This window comes from Fusarium fujikuroi, chromosome FFUJ_chr09, assembly GCF_900079805.1.
Source record: "Fusarium fujikuroi IMI 58289 draft genome, chromosome FFUJ_chr09".
NCBI lineage: Eukaryota > Fungi > Ascomycota > Sordariomycetes > Hypocreales > Nectriaceae > Fusarium > Fusarium fujikuroi.
Genome location: NC_036630.1, coordinates 2,704,863 through 2,722,675, shown reverse-complemented (window position 1 = coordinate 2,722,675; position 17,813 = coordinate 2,704,863). Strand labels below are relative to the sequence as shown.

General features: G+C 48.8%; 8 protein-coding genes; 3 read left to right on the top strand and 5 right to left on the bottom strand.

Annotated features, from left to right (window-relative positions):
* Positions 1-287: 287 nt before the first annotated feature.
* On the top strand, positions 288-1,804 carry FFUJ_09274 (uncharacterized protein; the record flags this gene model as incomplete). XM_023568842.1 has 3 exons in its annotated part: positions 288-446; positions 495-716; positions 764-1,804. 3 exons carry the CDS (start codon positions 288-290, stop codon positions 1,802-1,804), a joined length of 1,422 nt encoding a protein of 473 aa, XP_023435977.1.
* A 248-nt stretch (positions 1,805-2,052) lies between these two features.
* FFUJ_09275 (related to sulfatase) lies at positions 2,053-4,644 on the bottom strand (the record flags this gene model as incomplete). The annotated part of the gene is made up of 1 exon (XM_023568841.1): positions 2,053-4,644. The coding sequence occupies one exon, from the start codon at positions 4,642-4,644 to the stop codon at positions 2,053-2,055; it is 2,592 nt and encodes an 863-aa protein (XP_023435976.1).
* Positions 4,645-7,258: 2,614 nt separating this feature from the next.
* On the bottom strand, positions 7,259-7,861 carry FFUJ_09276 (uncharacterized protein; the record flags this gene model as incomplete). XM_023568839.1 has 3 exons in its annotated part: positions 7,259-7,416; positions 7,473-7,776; positions 7,832-7,861. 3 exons carry the CDS (start codon positions 7,859-7,861, stop codon positions 7,259-7,261), a joined length of 492 nt encoding a protein of 163 aa, XP_023435975.1.
* Positions 7,862-8,160: 299 nt separating this feature from the next.
* On the top strand, positions 8,161-9,957 carry FFUJ_09277 (uncharacterized protein; the record flags this gene model as incomplete). XM_023568838.1 has 4 exons in its annotated part: positions 8,161-8,374; positions 8,425-8,585; positions 8,642-8,809; positions 8,866-9,957. The coding sequence occupies 4 exons, from the start codon at positions 8,161-8,163 to the stop codon at positions 9,955-9,957; spliced, it is 1,635 nt and encodes a 544-aa protein (XP_023435974.1).
* Positions 9,958-10,440: 483 nt separating this feature from the next.
* FFUJ_09278 (related to early nodulin 75 precursor) lies at positions 10,441-11,094 on the bottom strand (the record flags this gene model as incomplete). The annotated part of the gene is made up of 1 exon (XM_023568837.1): positions 10,441-11,094. One exon carries the CDS (start codon positions 11,092-11,094, stop codon positions 10,441-10,443), a length of 654 nt encoding a protein of 217 aa, XP_023435973.1.
* A 1,362-nt stretch (positions 11,095-12,456) lies between these two features.
* Positions 12,457-15,079, bottom strand: FFUJ_09279 (uncharacterized protein; the record flags this gene model as incomplete). XM_023568836.1 has 2 exons in its annotated part: positions 12,457-14,871; positions 14,918-15,079. The coding sequence occupies 2 exons, from the start codon at positions 15,077-15,079 to the stop codon at positions 12,457-12,459; spliced, it is 2,577 nt and encodes an 858-aa protein (XP_023435972.1).
* A 583-nt stretch (positions 15,080-15,662) lies between these two features.
* Positions 15,663-16,001, bottom strand: FFUJ_09280 (uncharacterized protein; the record flags this gene model as incomplete). The annotated part of the gene is made up of 1 exon (XM_023568835.1): positions 15,663-16,001. The coding sequence occupies one exon, from the start codon at positions 15,999-16,001 to the stop codon at positions 15,663-15,665; it is 339 nt and encodes a 112-aa protein (XP_023435971.1).
* A 1,428-nt stretch (positions 16,002-17,429) lies between these two features.
* Positions 17,430-17,792, top strand: FFUJ_09281 (uncharacterized protein; the record flags this gene model as incomplete). Its single annotated transcript, XM_023568834.1, has 1 exon — positions 17,430-17,792. The coding sequence occupies one exon, from the start codon at positions 17,430-17,432 to the stop codon at positions 17,790-17,792; it is 363 nt and encodes a 120-aa protein (XP_023435970.1).
* Positions 17,793-17,813: the final 21 nt, after the last annotated feature.

Sequence of the window (17,813 nt, the reverse complement as noted above, 5' to 3'; positions counted from 1 at the left end):
TCTTGAGGATTGAAAGAGAAAAGGGTCTTTAATAAGGAGAGAGTTGTAAACATAGTTTCAAGAAGATAGTAATACCTTGATATATCACCCCGAGTCTTACTCTGCGCAAATGCACTAACACGCCAATTCCCCGATCGCGCATCTCGCATCCCCAAACAAGTCTAGTCCTCTTCGCATTCCGCATATGGAAAACGAGACTCCACTCTTCTTCCTTCGACCTAATGAGAAGCTTCAAAACCACTCTCCCACTTTCTTCTCGTTTTCCCAAAACACATACACACAAAACCATGACATCCCCGCGCTTTTCCAATACCATCCTCGTTCCAGGAACGAGCGGCAGCAGCCCTTCACTGCAGACGCTGGGAGCGTTGGACCAGCCACGGAAGAAGCGACCCCATCGGAAGAGTCGGAAGGGCTGTGATGCTTGTAAGCGGCGGAAGGTCAAAGTATGATTACCCTTGATGATATGTGAGACTTGTATTGATGATGTGTAGTGTGATGAGAGAGTTCCATGCACGAATTGTTTGCAGCGCAATGAGCAGTGTTTTCAGCCGCATCATATCTCTGTTGCTATTCCCGTCGTGGCTAAGGCAATAGACCCGGTTCCATGGATCAATCTCATGCATCTCGAGCTGTTTCATCACTGGGATAAGGAAACCCGAGCGACCCTTTCATTTCCGCAGATCTGGCCCTTAGTCATGCAGCAAGCCTTCCAGGTACCGATACAAACCCCAATTGTTATACACTTACTGACATAGAGTAGGAAGATTTCGTCATGTCGGCCATCCTCTGCACTTCGGCAATGCAACTTTCTTCACTGTGCCCCCACGAGCCCAGATACAAAGACGCTTCCGAGCATCTAATGGCTAAAACCGTGCAATTATTCCGCAAGAACTTATCCCGCCCTCTTAACAGGCAAAACTGCGAAGCACTCATGGGAACAGCCCTTCTTGTCAACTACATTTCATGGTTTGATCTTGACTTCCTCCACGGCCAGACCAAACTGGACCTTTCGAAAGATCAATTATTCTTCCTGACCCCCGGAATCATTGAGATGTGGTTTCGGTCAATGCCCATCTTCATTGACCAGGGAAGCATTTTTGCCGACGTCGCACGGCGTTCTCCGAGATTTCACATTGAACAGGCTCTTGTGTCTTGGGGTCATGACCCAGAGCGCTTTGTTGGTTTGTTCATGGAGATCTGGGATGATCCTTGGTATCAGCGCGAGAGTTCCCCTGTGCCGAGTGACGAACCGACATCGTGCGCTTGGCGACTTCTTCTCGGCATGGAGAACCAGATACCACATCCTTCCCCCAAGTCTCCTCCATCGGAGGAATCGTGTGAAGAGGATACAAATAATCAGTCACTCACGCATCTCAAAGAGGTCATCACCGATGTCACTGACAAGTTTACCTCCCCTACTCCTACTCACCCCACCGCGTCGATGGTTCTGTCGTCCCAAACCGATCGCTCAGTCTTCGAAACCCTCGTGTACCGAATATCGCCCCTTCTGTGCTGTGCATCACTTGCCACAGGCCCTTTGAGCTGTGACATGACTTCTATTAGGGCTGACATTGAGGAGCTGTTCTTTGGTATTCCAGCACTTTGTTCCGGACCGATTGCCCGTTGGATCAGCGACGGAGACTCGAGGGTTCTCGTGTTGTTGTGTTACTTTTACCGTGCGGCGCAAATTCTTCTGTCGACGAAGAGAAATTGGTGGGGGTATACGAGAAGTTGTGTCATGGAGCATTTGATCTTGGATAAACTCAAGTCCCGAGGCCTTGATGTTGTGTTGCTCATTTGACGGTGACTAGATTTCATGGCTCAGAAGAACGCACAGAAACTTATACAAGTCATCTCCTTGTATCGTGTTCAATCTGCTGAGTGACATTGTGACATCTCACGAACTTTTAATGAACGAGATTCATACTTCACGATAAGAGGTACCAACGAATTGAGAATGCTGTAAATGGATATCGCAATGCAAAACTCTAAAATGCAAACTATTCATACATCTTCATTATTTATACCGCTTAACTCCCCCATCTTTTTTTATTGATCCCTTGTCTCTTGAACATTAGGATTCCTCTCATAACGCCAACGCTTTCCATTCTCCTGCACATGCCACCTCGTCATGAAAGCACCCTCCTCCACCCACTGCGCCCACTCAACACCCCATTTCTTCTCCACAGAGTCCAAGAAGGAGAGGTAGTCAAAGGCCTGGACAGGCTCTTTTTCTAACGGGTCGACAGCGAGATCGCTGAGGCGCCACTCGGTATTGTCGATGAGAGGAACGCTGAGGTGACGGTCGGGATAGCGGACGTCGCGCACGTTGAGCATGGCTCGGCCGGGGTTGACGACGGTGAAGTGCCATTGGGCTTGGCCTGTCTGGTTGTTGACCATTTGCATCGGGCGAAGGAGGGATTGGCCTTCGTAGTTACCCACGAGCGACTCAGCGGCCTTGCGGCTGACGCCTTCGAATGAGCCGCTCTCGAGCATGAGATCGAGGATCGTAGGAAGGACCTGGGTAGAGTGAACGGCGTGTTCGACGTTGAAGGCGGGAAGAGACGGGTGGGAGAAAACAAGCGGGACATGATCAGATCCAACGCTGGGGTTGTAGTAAGGAGAGGCCTTGCCATTCTCAACCAGCGAGACACCGTGATCACCAAGGAACACGATGAGAGTCTCATTTGCAACACCTTGGTCATCCAACATCTTGAGAACCTTGCCAATCCACTTATCATCATAGCTCTCAGCGTTGGCGTAATGCGACATCTCATCGATATCCTTGCCAGAGCCGATGGCAGTGTACGTCTCATTCTTAGGAATACCGTAAGCGTGATGACTCGTGCTGGTGATATGCGTGAGGAAGACACGACCGTTGTTCTCCTTGGCATCGTTGAAAGCATCTCGCATGTAGTCCTCGAGAGGATCCTCCTGGAAGCCAAAGTAGTTGATGTCCTCCAGATCAACACGGTGCTTAGCATTCTCACTGCGAAGTGAGTCTCGGTCCTGGGTGTTCTCCTCAGGATAACCGCAGGCAGCCATGAGCTTGTGATGGTTGTCGTAGTGGATCATGGCAGTCTGGAAGAAGTATGACTTCCACTTGGCAGCTTTCTCGTCTTCGGCCTTGTTCATGGCGTCGAAGATGTGAGGGAGACAGGGCTGGTAGATGTGACGCTTGTAATCGAGGTTGAAGTCGGCGATGAGGGGGTTGAGACCACAGATAGTGCCGACGAGACTCTTGAGAGTGTAAGTACCGGAGGTGTAAGCGTTGCTGAAATGAGCACCGCCACGCTTGGGTGTCTTGTCATGCTTGAAGCCATCATCGTAATCGCCAGTGACATATCGGGCATTTGGCATCAAGTTCTTGAGGCGTTCCTCAACATCCTCTGGAATCTTCTTATCAGGGTAAGAATCCTTGAACTTCTCCCACATGTGACCCCCCTTCTTGAAGGGGAACACATCGTTCCTGGTACTTTCGAGCAGGAAGAGCATGACATGCTTGACAGAGACATCTTTGAGCTTATCCTTGAGCTCCTCCAGCACAGGCTGATCGAGGTTGGAGATCTTCATGGGATCCTTGGCGGCGTTGTAGTGAAGCTCGTTGGGCGTATACCAGTCCTCAAAGCCAGCGAGGGGCTTACCCTTGGGCAGCCAATCCATCTTGGGAGGCTCGCCAAGGGCTGACTTCTCATCCCACTGGTGCTGAATACCGACTTGTTCAAACTTGGAGGGGAGCTGATCGAGGAGTGGTGCGGTTGATGAGACGTCGACGAAGGGGAGAAGACCAGTGGTCCATGAGAGGAAGAGAAGGGATCGATCATCGGGGCGCTCAAGCAACAAGACCAGCATGACAATGGTGAACAGAGACCAGAAGAAGTATGGCATGCCGTAGTGAATGCGCCTCACAGTTGAAGGCTGCACTCGAACGCCGAAAGTGCTGACTCGTTGCGAGATTCGAGAGTAGAGTGTCTGCGACTTGCCATGCTCGACAAAATCCTCCAACCAGGCCTCATCGTCAATGTCATCGTACTTGGTCTCCTCAGCAATAGCAGGTTCTGGATCGGGAAGAGGGCTATAGATGTTGCGCTTCCTCAAGAATCGGTTTGTCGCAGTCCGCGCCATGGCCCAAGGGAAATGGATCATGTCCGCACCCCACCCAAACACTCTATAGCACACATTCTGAAGCAGCCAAGCAAAGACGATCAAGCAAGAAGCGACCAAGATAAAGGTCACGAGACCAGAAAGGAAGATGGCTCTGGATGTAGGGTCGGACACAAGGTTGAGGTTTCGCCAGTGAATCTCGGCGCCGGAGACGAGGTAAAAAGTAATGGATATTAACGATAGCGCGACGTTGTATAATATTAATAAACCAGCGACTGCTGTAGTGGCGTAGTGTAGTATTTGGGTCCTGGGAGACCATTGGTCGAGGAGGAGTCGGATTAAAAGAAGGACGAGAATATCTTGCACGAAGAATGTACTGAAGAAGGTGAATAATCGACCGGTAGCGACGGCGTTTCGGTGGCTGTGAATATGGGCGAGCTTGGATGCGAAGAGGGCTGAGACAGCAAAAGTAAAGATGAATGGGCGATTGGCAAGACGAGCGCCCAACCTCGTGAGCCAAGAGGGTATGCAGACCATGGCTGGTAGACAAAAAGCCGTATAGGCTTTAAAAAAGATATAAGATAATTGATAAGATAAATGAATGAGAGTATGTAGCACTGTTCACGTAGAATGCTTATAAGAAAATAATGTCACCTCAGAGCTGAAAGCCAAGCACCATGATCGCCGTTTCGTTCTAGAAGAAAAAACAGACAAGAAAACTCGAGACAAGAGATCCAAAATGTGGAGAAATAACCGGGAGCCCGGGACTATTATAACAGAATTCCCATCATCGTCTATGGCTCTTTTTTTTTTTTAATTAGCTGCGGCGTCTACCCAAAAAGCTCTGACCGAAGCCCGCCCCCCTTTACGTTATGCAAAATAAAAAAGAACAGCTCGCGTGCGCTGTTTCCTCTTTGCTTTGGGCCTCTGGCTCTAGGCTAGCTCCTCTGGCCCAAGCAATCTCGTGTTGCGGATTTTCGGCACCGTCTGCTTATGCTTTGGAGGAATGTGATTGGCGGAGACGCGGGATTCACCTGTTTTTAGGGCGAGCCGAGGAGCCGAGTTTCAACTAAGCCCACTGGGAAAAAAGGGGGCAGTGTTGGGTAACGGGCTAGAACTCTAGTGCTATTGGTGGAGGGGGTACATGGAGGCTAAACATGCTATGGTATGATGCACCGCAGGAGCTCGTTTAATCTTGCTGTACCCGAGGTCATGCATCACGAGACCAATTTCTTTCTGCTGCATAGCGGCCGAGACTTGGTTGGGCGGAAGAGAAAACCCTTGCTCGGTTATTCCCGAATCTGGACCTGAGAATGAGAGGAGGAGCTGCAGCCCTAACGCTGAATTGTCAATGTCATGCCATGTCATTGCACCCTTTTCACTGACTCTTTCGTCATAACCCAAAAGTACAGTAGCATGCCAGATGGCAACAAGGTTTCCCTCACATGGTTCAGGTAGGGAGTGTCCAAGCCGTTATCCGAAGTGAAAAAGTCAAATGTTTTGTTCATCTTCGGTATGTAAACACAATGGGAAACAGAACAAAGCGCATTTACTCATTATCCCTCGTTTCAAAGGACATTGCATAAACGAGCGAAATTGGTGGGGTCATGATGGCCTGAGTCATATTAAAACTTCTGCCTACTGTACCAAAACAGCTCCTCTTCAGCTCAGCCTCTCTGCGCTGGCAATCCTCCCTATCCAATCCAACGTCAGCCACTTCCTTCTCGTGTAGATCATTAAGGAAGAAGAAGAAAAGGTCCCCTTCCCCTCTCGCGAAGGAAGGTGCCAAGGTGGCTAAAACCAAGGGACCGGCTACATCGGAAATGTTGTTCTTGTCGCGGAATAGCGGCATCACAAGTTGCAGGGGGCGCACATTCTAGACCCCCTGGGGCAGTGGGGAGGTCTGACAGTGAAGGGTTGCAGTAGATCATCCGACTAAGATGAGTTAGCGCATCGCGGCTAAACACCAGAATCTCTGTGATTTGCTGGTTTTTCATCCCTTGATTCAGTATTGATGTCATTGGATAATTCTGCACGCCTGGTAAATGCGATTGACGTTCTGTGCTGCTGACACGTAGCTATTTGCGCTGTAGTGAATCACGAGAAAGTTTCTCCGGGCAGAAATTAGCCTCTAACGGCCGGTTACACGGTAATGAAACGTCTCACGTGCGATTTGCTGCGTCTAGTTTGTTAGTTCAGGGTAGCTCAAGCCACTCCTTAGGTTAACACCAAAACAGAAAAAGATCACGAGCTCCAGCTGGGAATACCCTCTGAATGGTCCTCTCGTATTTTGGCAGTTCATGATGCCATGGTCAATTATCATTCCGCTACTGAGCTTAGCGCATCGCGGTCCGCGTTTTGTGGACTCGGGACCCCGGAACATATGCAGTTACCGAGCTTCGATGGTTTGACATGCGGGCTGTTGGATCCAGGGGTCGGGATTGCCTTGACGTGTTATACGAGATGAATGACAGCTCCTTCAGGATCTAAACATAGGTCTAGCATAAGTGTCCTTATGCAACTTCGACAGGGAAAATATGTCTAGTCAGGTCATGGACCCCGCATGAGTTTTTTGTCATGGTCAAGAGGCAGTCACTTCATCACAGCTCTTGGTTCTTAGGCTCGGCATTATTATACACCGCATTACCACATATTTCTTTTGCATCTTTGATATTAGTACGGTGACTCCGTATGAAGCAAGTCCGCCCTAGTAATAGAAACTAACTGATCAAACATTTGGTCGACCCCGTATTCCAGCTGCATGTACGTAGGATCATAGTTACGAGATCCTGCCCACAAGATCGTGCTTAGGTAGCAAGCCCTTGTTTTTAACCTTAATACTTTTTGCAAAAGTTCCATTCTTGCTTGGGCAAGAAACTCCGAACTCTGCACTCTTGCGGCCATTAGGTCCTACCCCTTTATCCTTTGACTACATCTATCACTTCAGACAATCCTTTTCCGCCCCTTGTGAAAACAAATCTCAATGTCCCTGAGTAGCACGCGACCATATCTGAGTATGTCATGGTTGCTAATAAACCCGGCTACAGCGGGCCGTTCGGCCTCTTAGCGCCCGAGTACAGTCCAACCGCGGTGACTGATATTGGATAGGGGGTTTTAGAATCATTCCTAGGCAAAGACAAGCAGACATTCGTCAGTCGCCTAATCTGAAGACATGCTTTCTAGGTCGTTCAATAGGGGGCCACTGGGGACTCGGTGCAAAGGCACCATTGACGACTGCTGTCCCCTTACCCTGCTCGCTGTCGGCAGCATACCTCTCGGCATATGCTATTGCTTCTGTCTCAATCACTTCTATCCCGTAGGTCAGCGTAAGGGCTGCAGTACTTGGAGCTCCTGTCCCTACGTACCAATATCATTGGCAAGAAAAATCCCTCCCTTTTCGTGTAATTCGACTAGAGCATCCTTGACCCAGATTCGGCACGTGAAATCCGCTCCAGTTCGACATGATGGCTTTCCATCTGCAGGAACAGACTGGATGATCTGCGTGGCGCGCAGTACATTGGAGACGCGGCTCGCTTTGACCAGTACTATCAGAGTTTGGTCGATAGCTGATTGGCCCCGTCTCTCCTCGTATTTCCATGGTCCCGCAAGGTTCGTCGCGTGATGAAGAACAGGCCCTCCAATGTCATCAGTGGTAATTAGTCCCCAGTGCTACTGGCGTCAACTTGGACAGTAAAAAGTATCGAAAAGAAGAGATTTGACGTACATATTCTCTTGGAGAAGGTCGGCTCTTCATTGCGAGATATATCGAAGAGCTCTCTAGAACTCCGTTGAGTGTCATGACTCCCTTCCAGACCGCGTTAGGCAACGGAATTAAGAGCTCTGATCTGTTGCCACTTCGTAATGATGTGATTAGGTATGAGATAACTTGGAGTTGGTGAGTAGAAAGACTTTGGCAGGTATCATGAGATTGTTATGCTTCTCTAGGCAGCAGTATTATGTAATGGCCATTAGGTGCGCAACGTCTACCAACACTGCCGCTTAGCTTCACGATCTCAGCATCCTCCCCTAATTATCAAATGAGGTCCTTTAACCATGTCAGAGAGTCAGAGCAGGCTTGAACAGGCTCTCGCTACAATCCGCAACTCCCGCCTCCAACATCCTGACAACCAGCTCTTGGAATGCTTCCTCACCGACTCAGTCGACCCAGAAGCAACTGCCCAATACATGTTCCAAAGATGCACCGACGGACAAAAATACTACGATTTAGTTCCACTATTATCGGAGTGGAAGGAGCTGGTTAGAAGTGGTAGGCACCTTCAGCCCCATCCTCTGAAGACACAATGCTGAATATAGCAGTCATTGAACAGTTCTCACAGCAATGCAAGCCTAAAGAAGATGTCGTCGCTAGTGTGACAAAGAGAGATAACCATACATGTTGTATTACAGGACTCGAATCGTCCTTGGTTGATCCTCTAGATGTTACATCCATCTTCCCCGTAATTCGGTTCTCCAGAGAGGTAACCCAACCTTGTTGTCTTCCACTAGATGACCTTTTGCTAACCAGGAGCTAAAGCCTCTGCAAGAGCTATTTTGTCTCTTCACTGGCTATACCATACAGGAACGGGTCCAAGGCAATGATGGTCGCCTTAATGGTGTCCAGAATCACTGGCTTGTACGTCGATCCGCCGCGGAAGCTCTAGCACAAGGCTACTTTCGCTTCACACCCACAAGAGGCTCTGACGTAAGTTTCCGTAGAGACTTTGTCTTCCCGTCTGCGCCTTGCTCACAATTTCACAGTATCGTGTATCACAAGTCACAATTGGAGGGCCCAACCGACCTTCGATTGTTGACAGGATCCCGACTGTTCGAAGAGGTCGTTTTACAGATCATTCAAACTCTGGAATTGAGACTCCAGAAATCAGTCTGCTCCTAGCTACGTCGAGATTCTCGAAGTCCATACGGTGGAGTCTAGTTGGTCGAGAAATTGCCAATCGACCGCGACAAGCTGCGACAAACACGCCGTTCGCCTCACCTTGGCCTAATATCTTGGAGTACTTTGCTCTTGCGTTTGCATCAATTTGGCGTCTAATGCCCTGTCGTTTTCGCATAGGGATCTACCAATCGTTGAAGTCTTTAGGTGTTCGAACCTATGGACCATCCTCTAGCCTCAAAGTTCAACGACTTCCTTTTGGAATGTACCTTAAGACGACACATTGTGATGACTATCAAGCACTTGCAAACGAGTTTGAAGCTCTAAAGCTTGTGAAGAACCAGACCCAGGTCCCCGTTCCTCGCCCGTTGGACCTGGTGCCTGACGCTGACACATGTTATCTGCTGACAACTACAATAATAGGACAGCGCTTGGGTTCGTACATCGATGTCCTCAGTGATGATGATCTTGACATTTTCAAGCGCGATCTGCAGGAATACATGGAAAAGCTGCGCTCGATCTCGAGGCAAGGAGAGCAGAAGCATGCAATTAGCAATGCCGTCGGTGGGCCCTGTTATGACTATCGAATTGTGGCCTGTCGTGACTACGATAAGGAACGTGGCGACTTCTTGGGGCCATTCATCGACGAAGAAGAGTTCAATGATACACTGCGAACGCCAGCGCTGCCAGATGTGTTTCACTCCACGGGTCATGACATTGTGTTCACTCATTCCGACTTCAACATGAGGAACATCTTGATGCACAACGGTCGGATCTCAGGTATCGTGGACTGGGAGAACTCTGGATGGTTTCCCGATTATTGGGAGTATACCAAAGCGCATTATGTTACCAAGCTCAACAAGAGGTGGCTGGCAGTGGTCGATGAAGTCTTTGAGACCTTTTGTGATTTTAAGCTTGATCTGGCAATTGAGCGTCGCTTATGGGAGTATTGCTTTTGACGGCCTCAACCTGATGGTATGCCGTAGCTCTGGCATTACGCAGGATGCCGTGATATAGAAAGGTATCAGTAGCTTGAGGGTTATAAGGTATATCAGAAAGTCACAGGAAAGGAACTCAAGTGATTTCGCGAGTTGCAGATGTGAGAGAGACGGGACTCGAAGATTGTCAGTTATGTTAGTACTGTCACCTGGGAACATATCGTTTACAAAGTGATGAGGTAGACATAAGCAACGCAGTTCATTTGGATGCAGTTATTAATAACTAATATGCCAATAAAGTACAAGAAGAATATCTCAAAAGTCCATCCATCCAAACACATGTCTGCCATTCCTCCAGAATCTCTCATAAGTCAGAAGTCCAGCGCCATCCTCTCGCTATGCGTTTCCACACAGGTCGTATACCATGATCGTGAATCAGCACGAGTCACCCACTCAATAACCACAGCACAAACAGCTACTGTCCTTCATCGTCCAAGAGCGAATCTAGTAGTGAGGAGCCTGGTAGGTGGGAGCCTTGTACTCGGGCTTAGGAGCAGGCTTGGGCTTCTCGTGGTGAGGCTTAGGAGCAGTGTACTCAGGCTTGTGGGGCTTGGGAGCCTTAGGCTTGGTGTACTCGGGCTTGTGAGGCTTAGGAGCAGGCTTGGGGGCCTCGTAGACTGGCTTGGGGTGAGGCTTGGGGGCCTTAGGCTTGGTGTACTCAGGCTTGTGAGGCTTGGGAGCAGGCTTGGGAGCCTCGTACTTGGGCTTAGTGTATTCAGGCTTGTGAGGCTTAGGGGCCTTGGGCTTGGTGTACTTGGGCTTCACAGGCTTGGGAGCCTCATAAGTAGGCTTGGGGTGAGGCTTAGGCTTAGGCTTCTCGTGGTGAGGCTTGGGAGCCTGGTACTTGGGTGTCTTGGGCTTCTCGTAGTGAGGCTTGGGGTGAGGCTTGGGCTTAGGCTTCTCATGGTGAGGCTTGGGAGCAGGGTACTCGTGCTTGGGCTTCTCGTGATGAGGCTTAGGCTTGGGCTTCTCATAGTGAGGCTTGGGGGCCTTGGGAGCCTCGTAGCTGGAGTACGAAACGTCGTAGTTGGCCTCGGCGACGGGAGCGGCGAGGATGCCAGTGGCAAGGGTGAGAAGGGTGACAGCAGAGAACTTCATGTTGGCGGTTTAGTTTTCGAAGAAGAAAAGGAATTAAGGAAGGACTGTTGTCTTTGTTAAAGAGCGTAGAGAAGTTGCGAGTAAAGAGTGGATGTGAGTGAGTGACTGAAGAGCAGAAAGGAAAGGCAGTCTGGGGAGAGGATATCCAGCTCTTTTATGTGTTTGTCTACGGAGTATCCCCACGATGAATCTACTTTTAGATGCAGTAGTGACATGCTCGTCTAGCAGCCCTGTGAACAACACACTAATCTCGGTTCACGGCTCACAGCGGAAGGTACCAGCAGCAAACTCATCGGTAGGGCAAATTCACATCATCCACTACGCCAGCTGAGAAGCAGTTGACGTGCTCAGGGGCTGGTGAACTTCGAAGGTTACGGTGATTGGAGAAGTCCGAGGTGCATCTCGGCAGCGCGCGGTTACATGCACTATTGGGAACTAATCCAGGGCATAAGCTGTATGTTATGGCAGTGGCTTGCGGTAGGGAAATTTGTCGCCAACGGCCATTGGCTGCAGTGGTTTAGCCGTCCGGGCTAGCGGTGTCTAGAACGCCTTACCCCTGAGGTTAGGCCAGGTCGGCTGATACCCACTGATTTACCGTCGTGGAGATTGCTGCTGATCGATTGGCTTGGCGATGTGCACTCAACTGAGCTAAGCTTTTTTTGCGATCTCATCTGGGGAATACGAGATGCAATTCAGGGGTGGTTGATTGGAGGTTCCGTACTCGGTTTGTCGCCGGTGCCGTTGAGGCGTCTGTGTTTGTTGAGTTTACGGAGTAATATCGAGAGTCAGCGCTAAATTCAGGTACTAGCGCCGCTGAGACTGTTCCCGTGAATGCCGAGCAGGGCTTCCAGGGGTTGAGTTTGCCCAGTTTCTGGGGATCTAGAACCTGAACCATGAATTTCCTTCCTTTTTTGTTGATCGCATCACGTAAGAATATTTGGAGTGACATGAGCTCAACCTCGCAGTGGTCGATGGACATCGCTTCACCGCTGGGCTTACATCTGCTGTTTAAGCATATCGAAAAGGCAAAACAATTATTGCAAATAGTTCCAAGCCTCGAGCGTCTAAACAGCTCCTGTGGCTTTTTTGGCGAAGTAATTCTGTTATTACTCTACGCCGTGGTTGCCTTCATTTCATCATTCACGGTCGTTAAATAACCGCCGTTATTTGCCACTCCGCTGAGATCCGGAGAGTTGGTAAGCCACAAACAAAGTCTGTGCGGGTTGAAGCTGATCTATCAATCTCAACTTGGGCAACATGCACATCCAAGCTCGGAAGATGACAGAAGTTGACAGAAGTTTGTCAAGGTCCAGGTGTGCAACTGAAAATGACAGCCAAACTCTCCATCAACGCATGATCTCATTAGACGATTTGCAATCTGCCAAACTCCAATTCCGTCCCCAGAATCTCCTCCAAATCCGAGTCATGCAAATAAGCTTCACCAGTGAGTAAATAACTCTCATTACCTCCAATGTCCCCACGCAGACTTGCCGCATCCCATTTCTGCGCCTCCTGATGTCCCGGCCGTACCTTCAACGCCTCCATCGAAATCTCACCGTTATACTTCTCTTTAAACGCAATCTTGCGCTTAATGTCCTCATCTCTTGGTGTAAAGACGTAAGAAACCCTGCCGCCTTTCACCGCCATCACAACATCGCCCTTTTCAGCCCAGGCCGGTGCAAGGGTGAGTCTGCCGCTTTGTGTCTTAAACAGAGCTCGGACCGTCTGTGCTCTTTGCAGGGTTCTTGCGAAGTGAGAGGCCTGGGTCTTGCGTTCTTCCTGGATGGCTTTGCGATCCTCGGGTGACCACGGTTCATTGGGATATGCGGCGCGTAGTTTGGTGTAGTCGTCTTGAATCTTTGCCATGATGGGTTCTCTTTTGGCGATGAATTCTTTCAAGATGAGAGTTTCATCGGTGATTTTTGCTTTTTCTTTGTCGTGCTCTTTGATGTAATTATTTACCCAATCGTCGAGCCATTGGCAGAACCCGATCATCTTGCTGCTGGGCGGGCTTCTCCATGTTCCAGCTGTGAGAAGGTCACAGAAGACTTCAAGAGGCGACGTTTTTGAGGGCCTCGGATATGCAGTCATGTTGAGTATCACTTCTAGCAGATGAAATGGCGGAGCGTAGTTGAAAGAATCCTTCAGCGCCGCAGCTTCCTGTGCGTGCTCATTTTCCTTGGAGCTCAGCGTGATCATGGACTCCATATCGTGGGCCAGATCGCCGAAGAAATTATACAAGACACAGGAATCGATGGTGTCTAATTCTGCTGCTTCGAGAAACAGCGATTTACCGTCAGCCGATACGGATGGACTATTGATCATCTTGGAGATGTCTTCGAGCGGTGTGCTGTTTTGCCAGATGAGGGGCTTCATACCGCGCGAGTTCTCAAGCCATGGCACCGCGTACCATGATGGTACATCGAGTTCAAGCTCTGACAGCTTGTCATACTTCATAGCTGAGTAGTGGATGCATGTGTCCCTCGTCATGTCGTAGAAGAATGGACTGCGGTATCGCGTTGCTAGCGAAAGCAGGTTCATCGGCTCAGGACCCGACAAAAGACACAGCGCTACCTTCTCCAGAACTGAAGGAAATTCGATGGCGTAGTCCGCATGTAGTGATAACCATTTTTGTCTACCGTCTGATGCAATTTGATCGTGATCTAGCGATGCGCTGCCGGAGCCTAGTTTTAAGCCTGGGTCCATTAATAGCGTCTCTGGCTTGATCAAAGCGAGTCCGCCATACACCATATCCCTCGGATCTCTTGCCTCGCGGTTCTTGACGAGCCTGAACCATTCCTGTAGACCAACTTTATCACCCTCAGAAATAGTGCGGCGCGAATTGAGCAACCCGACAGCCTGGTCAGGCATGTCGCCAACCCACGTCAATATCTGTGCAAACATGTGTAACCCACTGGTATTCCAAGCGCCCAAAATACTTCTCATCCAACCAAAGGCAACGGAGATGTCTTCAGCCTCGAACTTGTAATCTCCCAAGAGGAAGATGGCTTCTTTGGCGAGGCATAATTCTTGCAGAACCCAAAGTCTTTTGAACCATTTACGCGTGACGATGAAGAAGACGCAAAGCACTAAATGCCAAAGTGATGTTGTTCCGACTCTGGTGTAGTAAAAGTCTTTGGATTCAGCAGCCTCGGTGATCTCGGGAAGGCCGGATTTGGTCATCTCAATGAGGTTCGCTACGCCGGGCGCGAAAACGTGGGGACAGGTACCCAGCCAGATCGTGACCTGGGAGGCTGAACTGTAGATGCGATTCATCATTTGGACTTGTTGGCCCAGCTCAGTAAGGCTAGACTGGTTGATACAGATTGCGTCAATCCAGTACAGTCCTGGACGCGCTTTTCTGAGTTGGAGAAGAGCTTGGTATAGGTTAGATTTGACGTAAATGCCTTTGCCGTCACAGAGGATCTTGTCGCGGTCGGTCGTGTTCTCGACTGGCTTTGCATCTGGATCTGATGGTTCAGAACGGGACCGAACCATGAGACGATTGAGAGTGTGATTAACCGTATCGACACCGCTGGAGACAACTTTTGAAAAGTTAGGGACTTTTTGAGACAGATATCTCAGTTCGTAGGGGAAGCTTGGTGGGTCCAGCTCCCATGTGTACGAGAGCGCGTGGTATTTGGGATTGTCTGCTAAGTCAACTGTGTGGAGAGAGCATTGTAGCATGTCGCTTGGGTTGCCTGCTTTGACCTCGAGAAGTCGTATACTTGAGGGTGTTGGCAGTGGAGAGTATGAGAGGCCATTTGGACCTGCACCCTGTATTTCATGAGCTTGACTTTGAGCATCGGGTACACGAACATACAGTGAAGAGCTCTCTCGAGTGACGAATGATGTCACCCCTATCCTGCCATGTCTTTTTCGCCGAGAAACCAACTTGTCGATACAACCTCGACGACCACGACGGGACGTTGTTCTCGCCTTGTCCCACTTGTTCCGTACTCTTGGCACCTGTATTGTCAGACATTGTTTTAACAAAAAGTCTTGGATTGAAACGAAACAACGCCAAGATGTTTCTCTCAGAAATGCCAGCGACTACCCTATATTTAATCGGAAATAAGCAAACTTTCAGGCGGGGGAAGTACTGGGCAAATCGCCAATTATCGGCGGACACGCTTCAAGCGCGTCCAATCATGTTAGTGATCGACAGGCTGTGCGTGACCATGGCTGGCTGAAAGTCGCGACTTGAATAAATGAGATAAGATAAGATAAGATAAGAATTAACGAGACAATATCTTGTTTCTTACATTTCAGCTCTGCACAGCCCAGACTACACTACCAACAGTACATACTTAGAGCCCGATAATACTTAGTTGCATGGATGTAAGCTAAGGGCTGTGTCTTCATGAAGAATGCTTGTAATACAGTAGGTAAGTCAAGAAAAGGACGGGAAGATAAGTCCAACAATAGAGCCGATATTTTCTTTATGAGAAGGCGCTGCAAACTGGTATAGCATGTACTGCGTTGCTGTCTCCTCGGAAGTTATGATAACTTAATATCAGACCCTCTCTTCTATTGTTCTTCTCTCGTTAACTGCAAGACGGCGCTTCCTAGTGTTGTTCTTTACCCTCCTTCTTGCAGGGGACGCATTCCCCAATGCAGTAGCAATCAGATAAGACATCATCAGCATTGATTCCTCCAATAGGGCATCGCGTATGGTTGAACGTCAGGTCACCCCGATCATCACACCGAGCCTGGCAGTGGGAGGCTATTCCCCAAGTTGCTGCCTGGCATTCCACAGAATAAAATACTTGCTGAACCTCATCGACATTACCCACTTTGTCGTTTTCAGCTGGGGTAACAGGCAGGCCGAACACCGTGTTGCCTAACAAGGCTCCCATGGTGGCGAAGGTGAGGAGTGCTTTCCCAGCGATTTGCTTTCCGAACATGTTGAGGAGAATTGATCCTAGTGGCATAACAATAAGTCAGAAGGTGCTATCCAAAATTGAACTGTGGTGACTTACAGAGATTTGTAAGACTTGCAAGATAGGAGGATGTGCCGGCTTGAGATGCTTGTACTATTTGCATGGGAACTATTGTCTCCTTATATACGCGAAAGTCAGACAGTCAGTGTCGGCCCTCGGGAACATTCTTTGTCGTTGAAAGCTCCAAACCGCCTGATAAATGGCTGGGCGCAAGCCTCGGCAAGTAAATTCCATTGCAATCGCTAAGCTTTACGGTGTTGGCTGTCGTATGCAAGTGTTCTCGGGCTCCATGCCAGAATGAAGCATCGTGACTGTTATCTCTTAGCTGTTGGTTGTTGGTTGTTGGAGGTTGTTGGTTTCACCCATGGCTACATGCATGATTAACCATTAGGCTGAAATTAAAAGAGGTAAAGCTCTGCCGCTCAAGCCGTAGCCAGGATGAAGGCGCAATAGATCTAGATATATTGAGGGTCTGCGTATTTACGAGATTAAACAAGTCTGATTTCGGTCGACTCTAAACGAAGCCACTGCTTGTTGTCAAACAAATACTATATAATTGTCGTATCATGATGGTAAAATATAGAATGCCGACTGGGCCCCATCCATTAACATGATATCCAGTCGATTCACCGTTACATCGAGTGACTTTTCGTGCCTGTCTGCAGCCAATCTTTTCCAAGAGCGGTGGAACTTTTGATCATCCAGGGCCAGCTGATAGGACCTAATGTGGCACACGGATAACGGCATGAGTACTTTTGTTTTAATGGAAGAGCAACCAACAACTAAAACTGAAGTCACAACGAAGAAGAAAAATTACCGCGACAGTGCAAATGCGAAAAGAACAGAGTAAAAGGACATCAAACTCCAAGTCGCCAAGCTAGTATATCAAATCAGTTACCCTTAAGGCGTTATTACATGGCAACGTCCTTCCTCGTCTTAAGATATATTACTTTAAGCCTCTACCACCAACTTTTACCGATTTCTCTAGCTGCGTATCTATAGTTTGTTTAGGTAGCAGCTTAGTATTTACAACTACTACATCCGAGAGCGAAAATACTACCTGCCTTATCTTGTATACAACTTAGCAAGCTTGAGATAAGGGTGATAGGCTTAAAATTAAGACTCATTTATACTGTTGCGGCATTAATGCCATTGGCTACCTACAAACTCGGAGCGGCATTGCTGGAAAGCGCTGTTGTGTCAAGTGACTACAAATCTAAAAGCTGTTGGCATGTGCCAAACCACTTCGCCAAATGACAAATGATTGGACCGATGATTACATTCGGCAAAGTGATACATAAATGCATACTGACCTGTCTATCGCGCTGTGCACAATCCATCGCTTTCTGCCACAGACGCCGCATCTCTTATTGCATCAAATAACCACGCATAATGGCACATCAGCCCACAGTCCATTATACAGTTGACCCTTCCACCAACCCCGAATCATGGCCACCACCAGCTCCAGGATTTGGCACAGTCATCAACAGAGTCAATGTAATCTTTATCAACATCAACGGAACCTCTAACTTCACCATCCTGCGAACCGGCACCAATGAACATGTTCACCATGCGGTCACTCAGGTGACGAAGCATATAGCGCGAGGCCTTTATCGAATTATCAGCATGAATGTCAGCGAATACTCGTGCGTGGTGGTTATGTCTACGGAGAAGTCGAAGGAAGAACTTCTGTTTAGGAATGGGTTTCCTTGGGACAGGCCAAATGATCCTCAGCCAGATGTGGTTTTGACTTAGGTGGATGTATAGGGTCAAGGA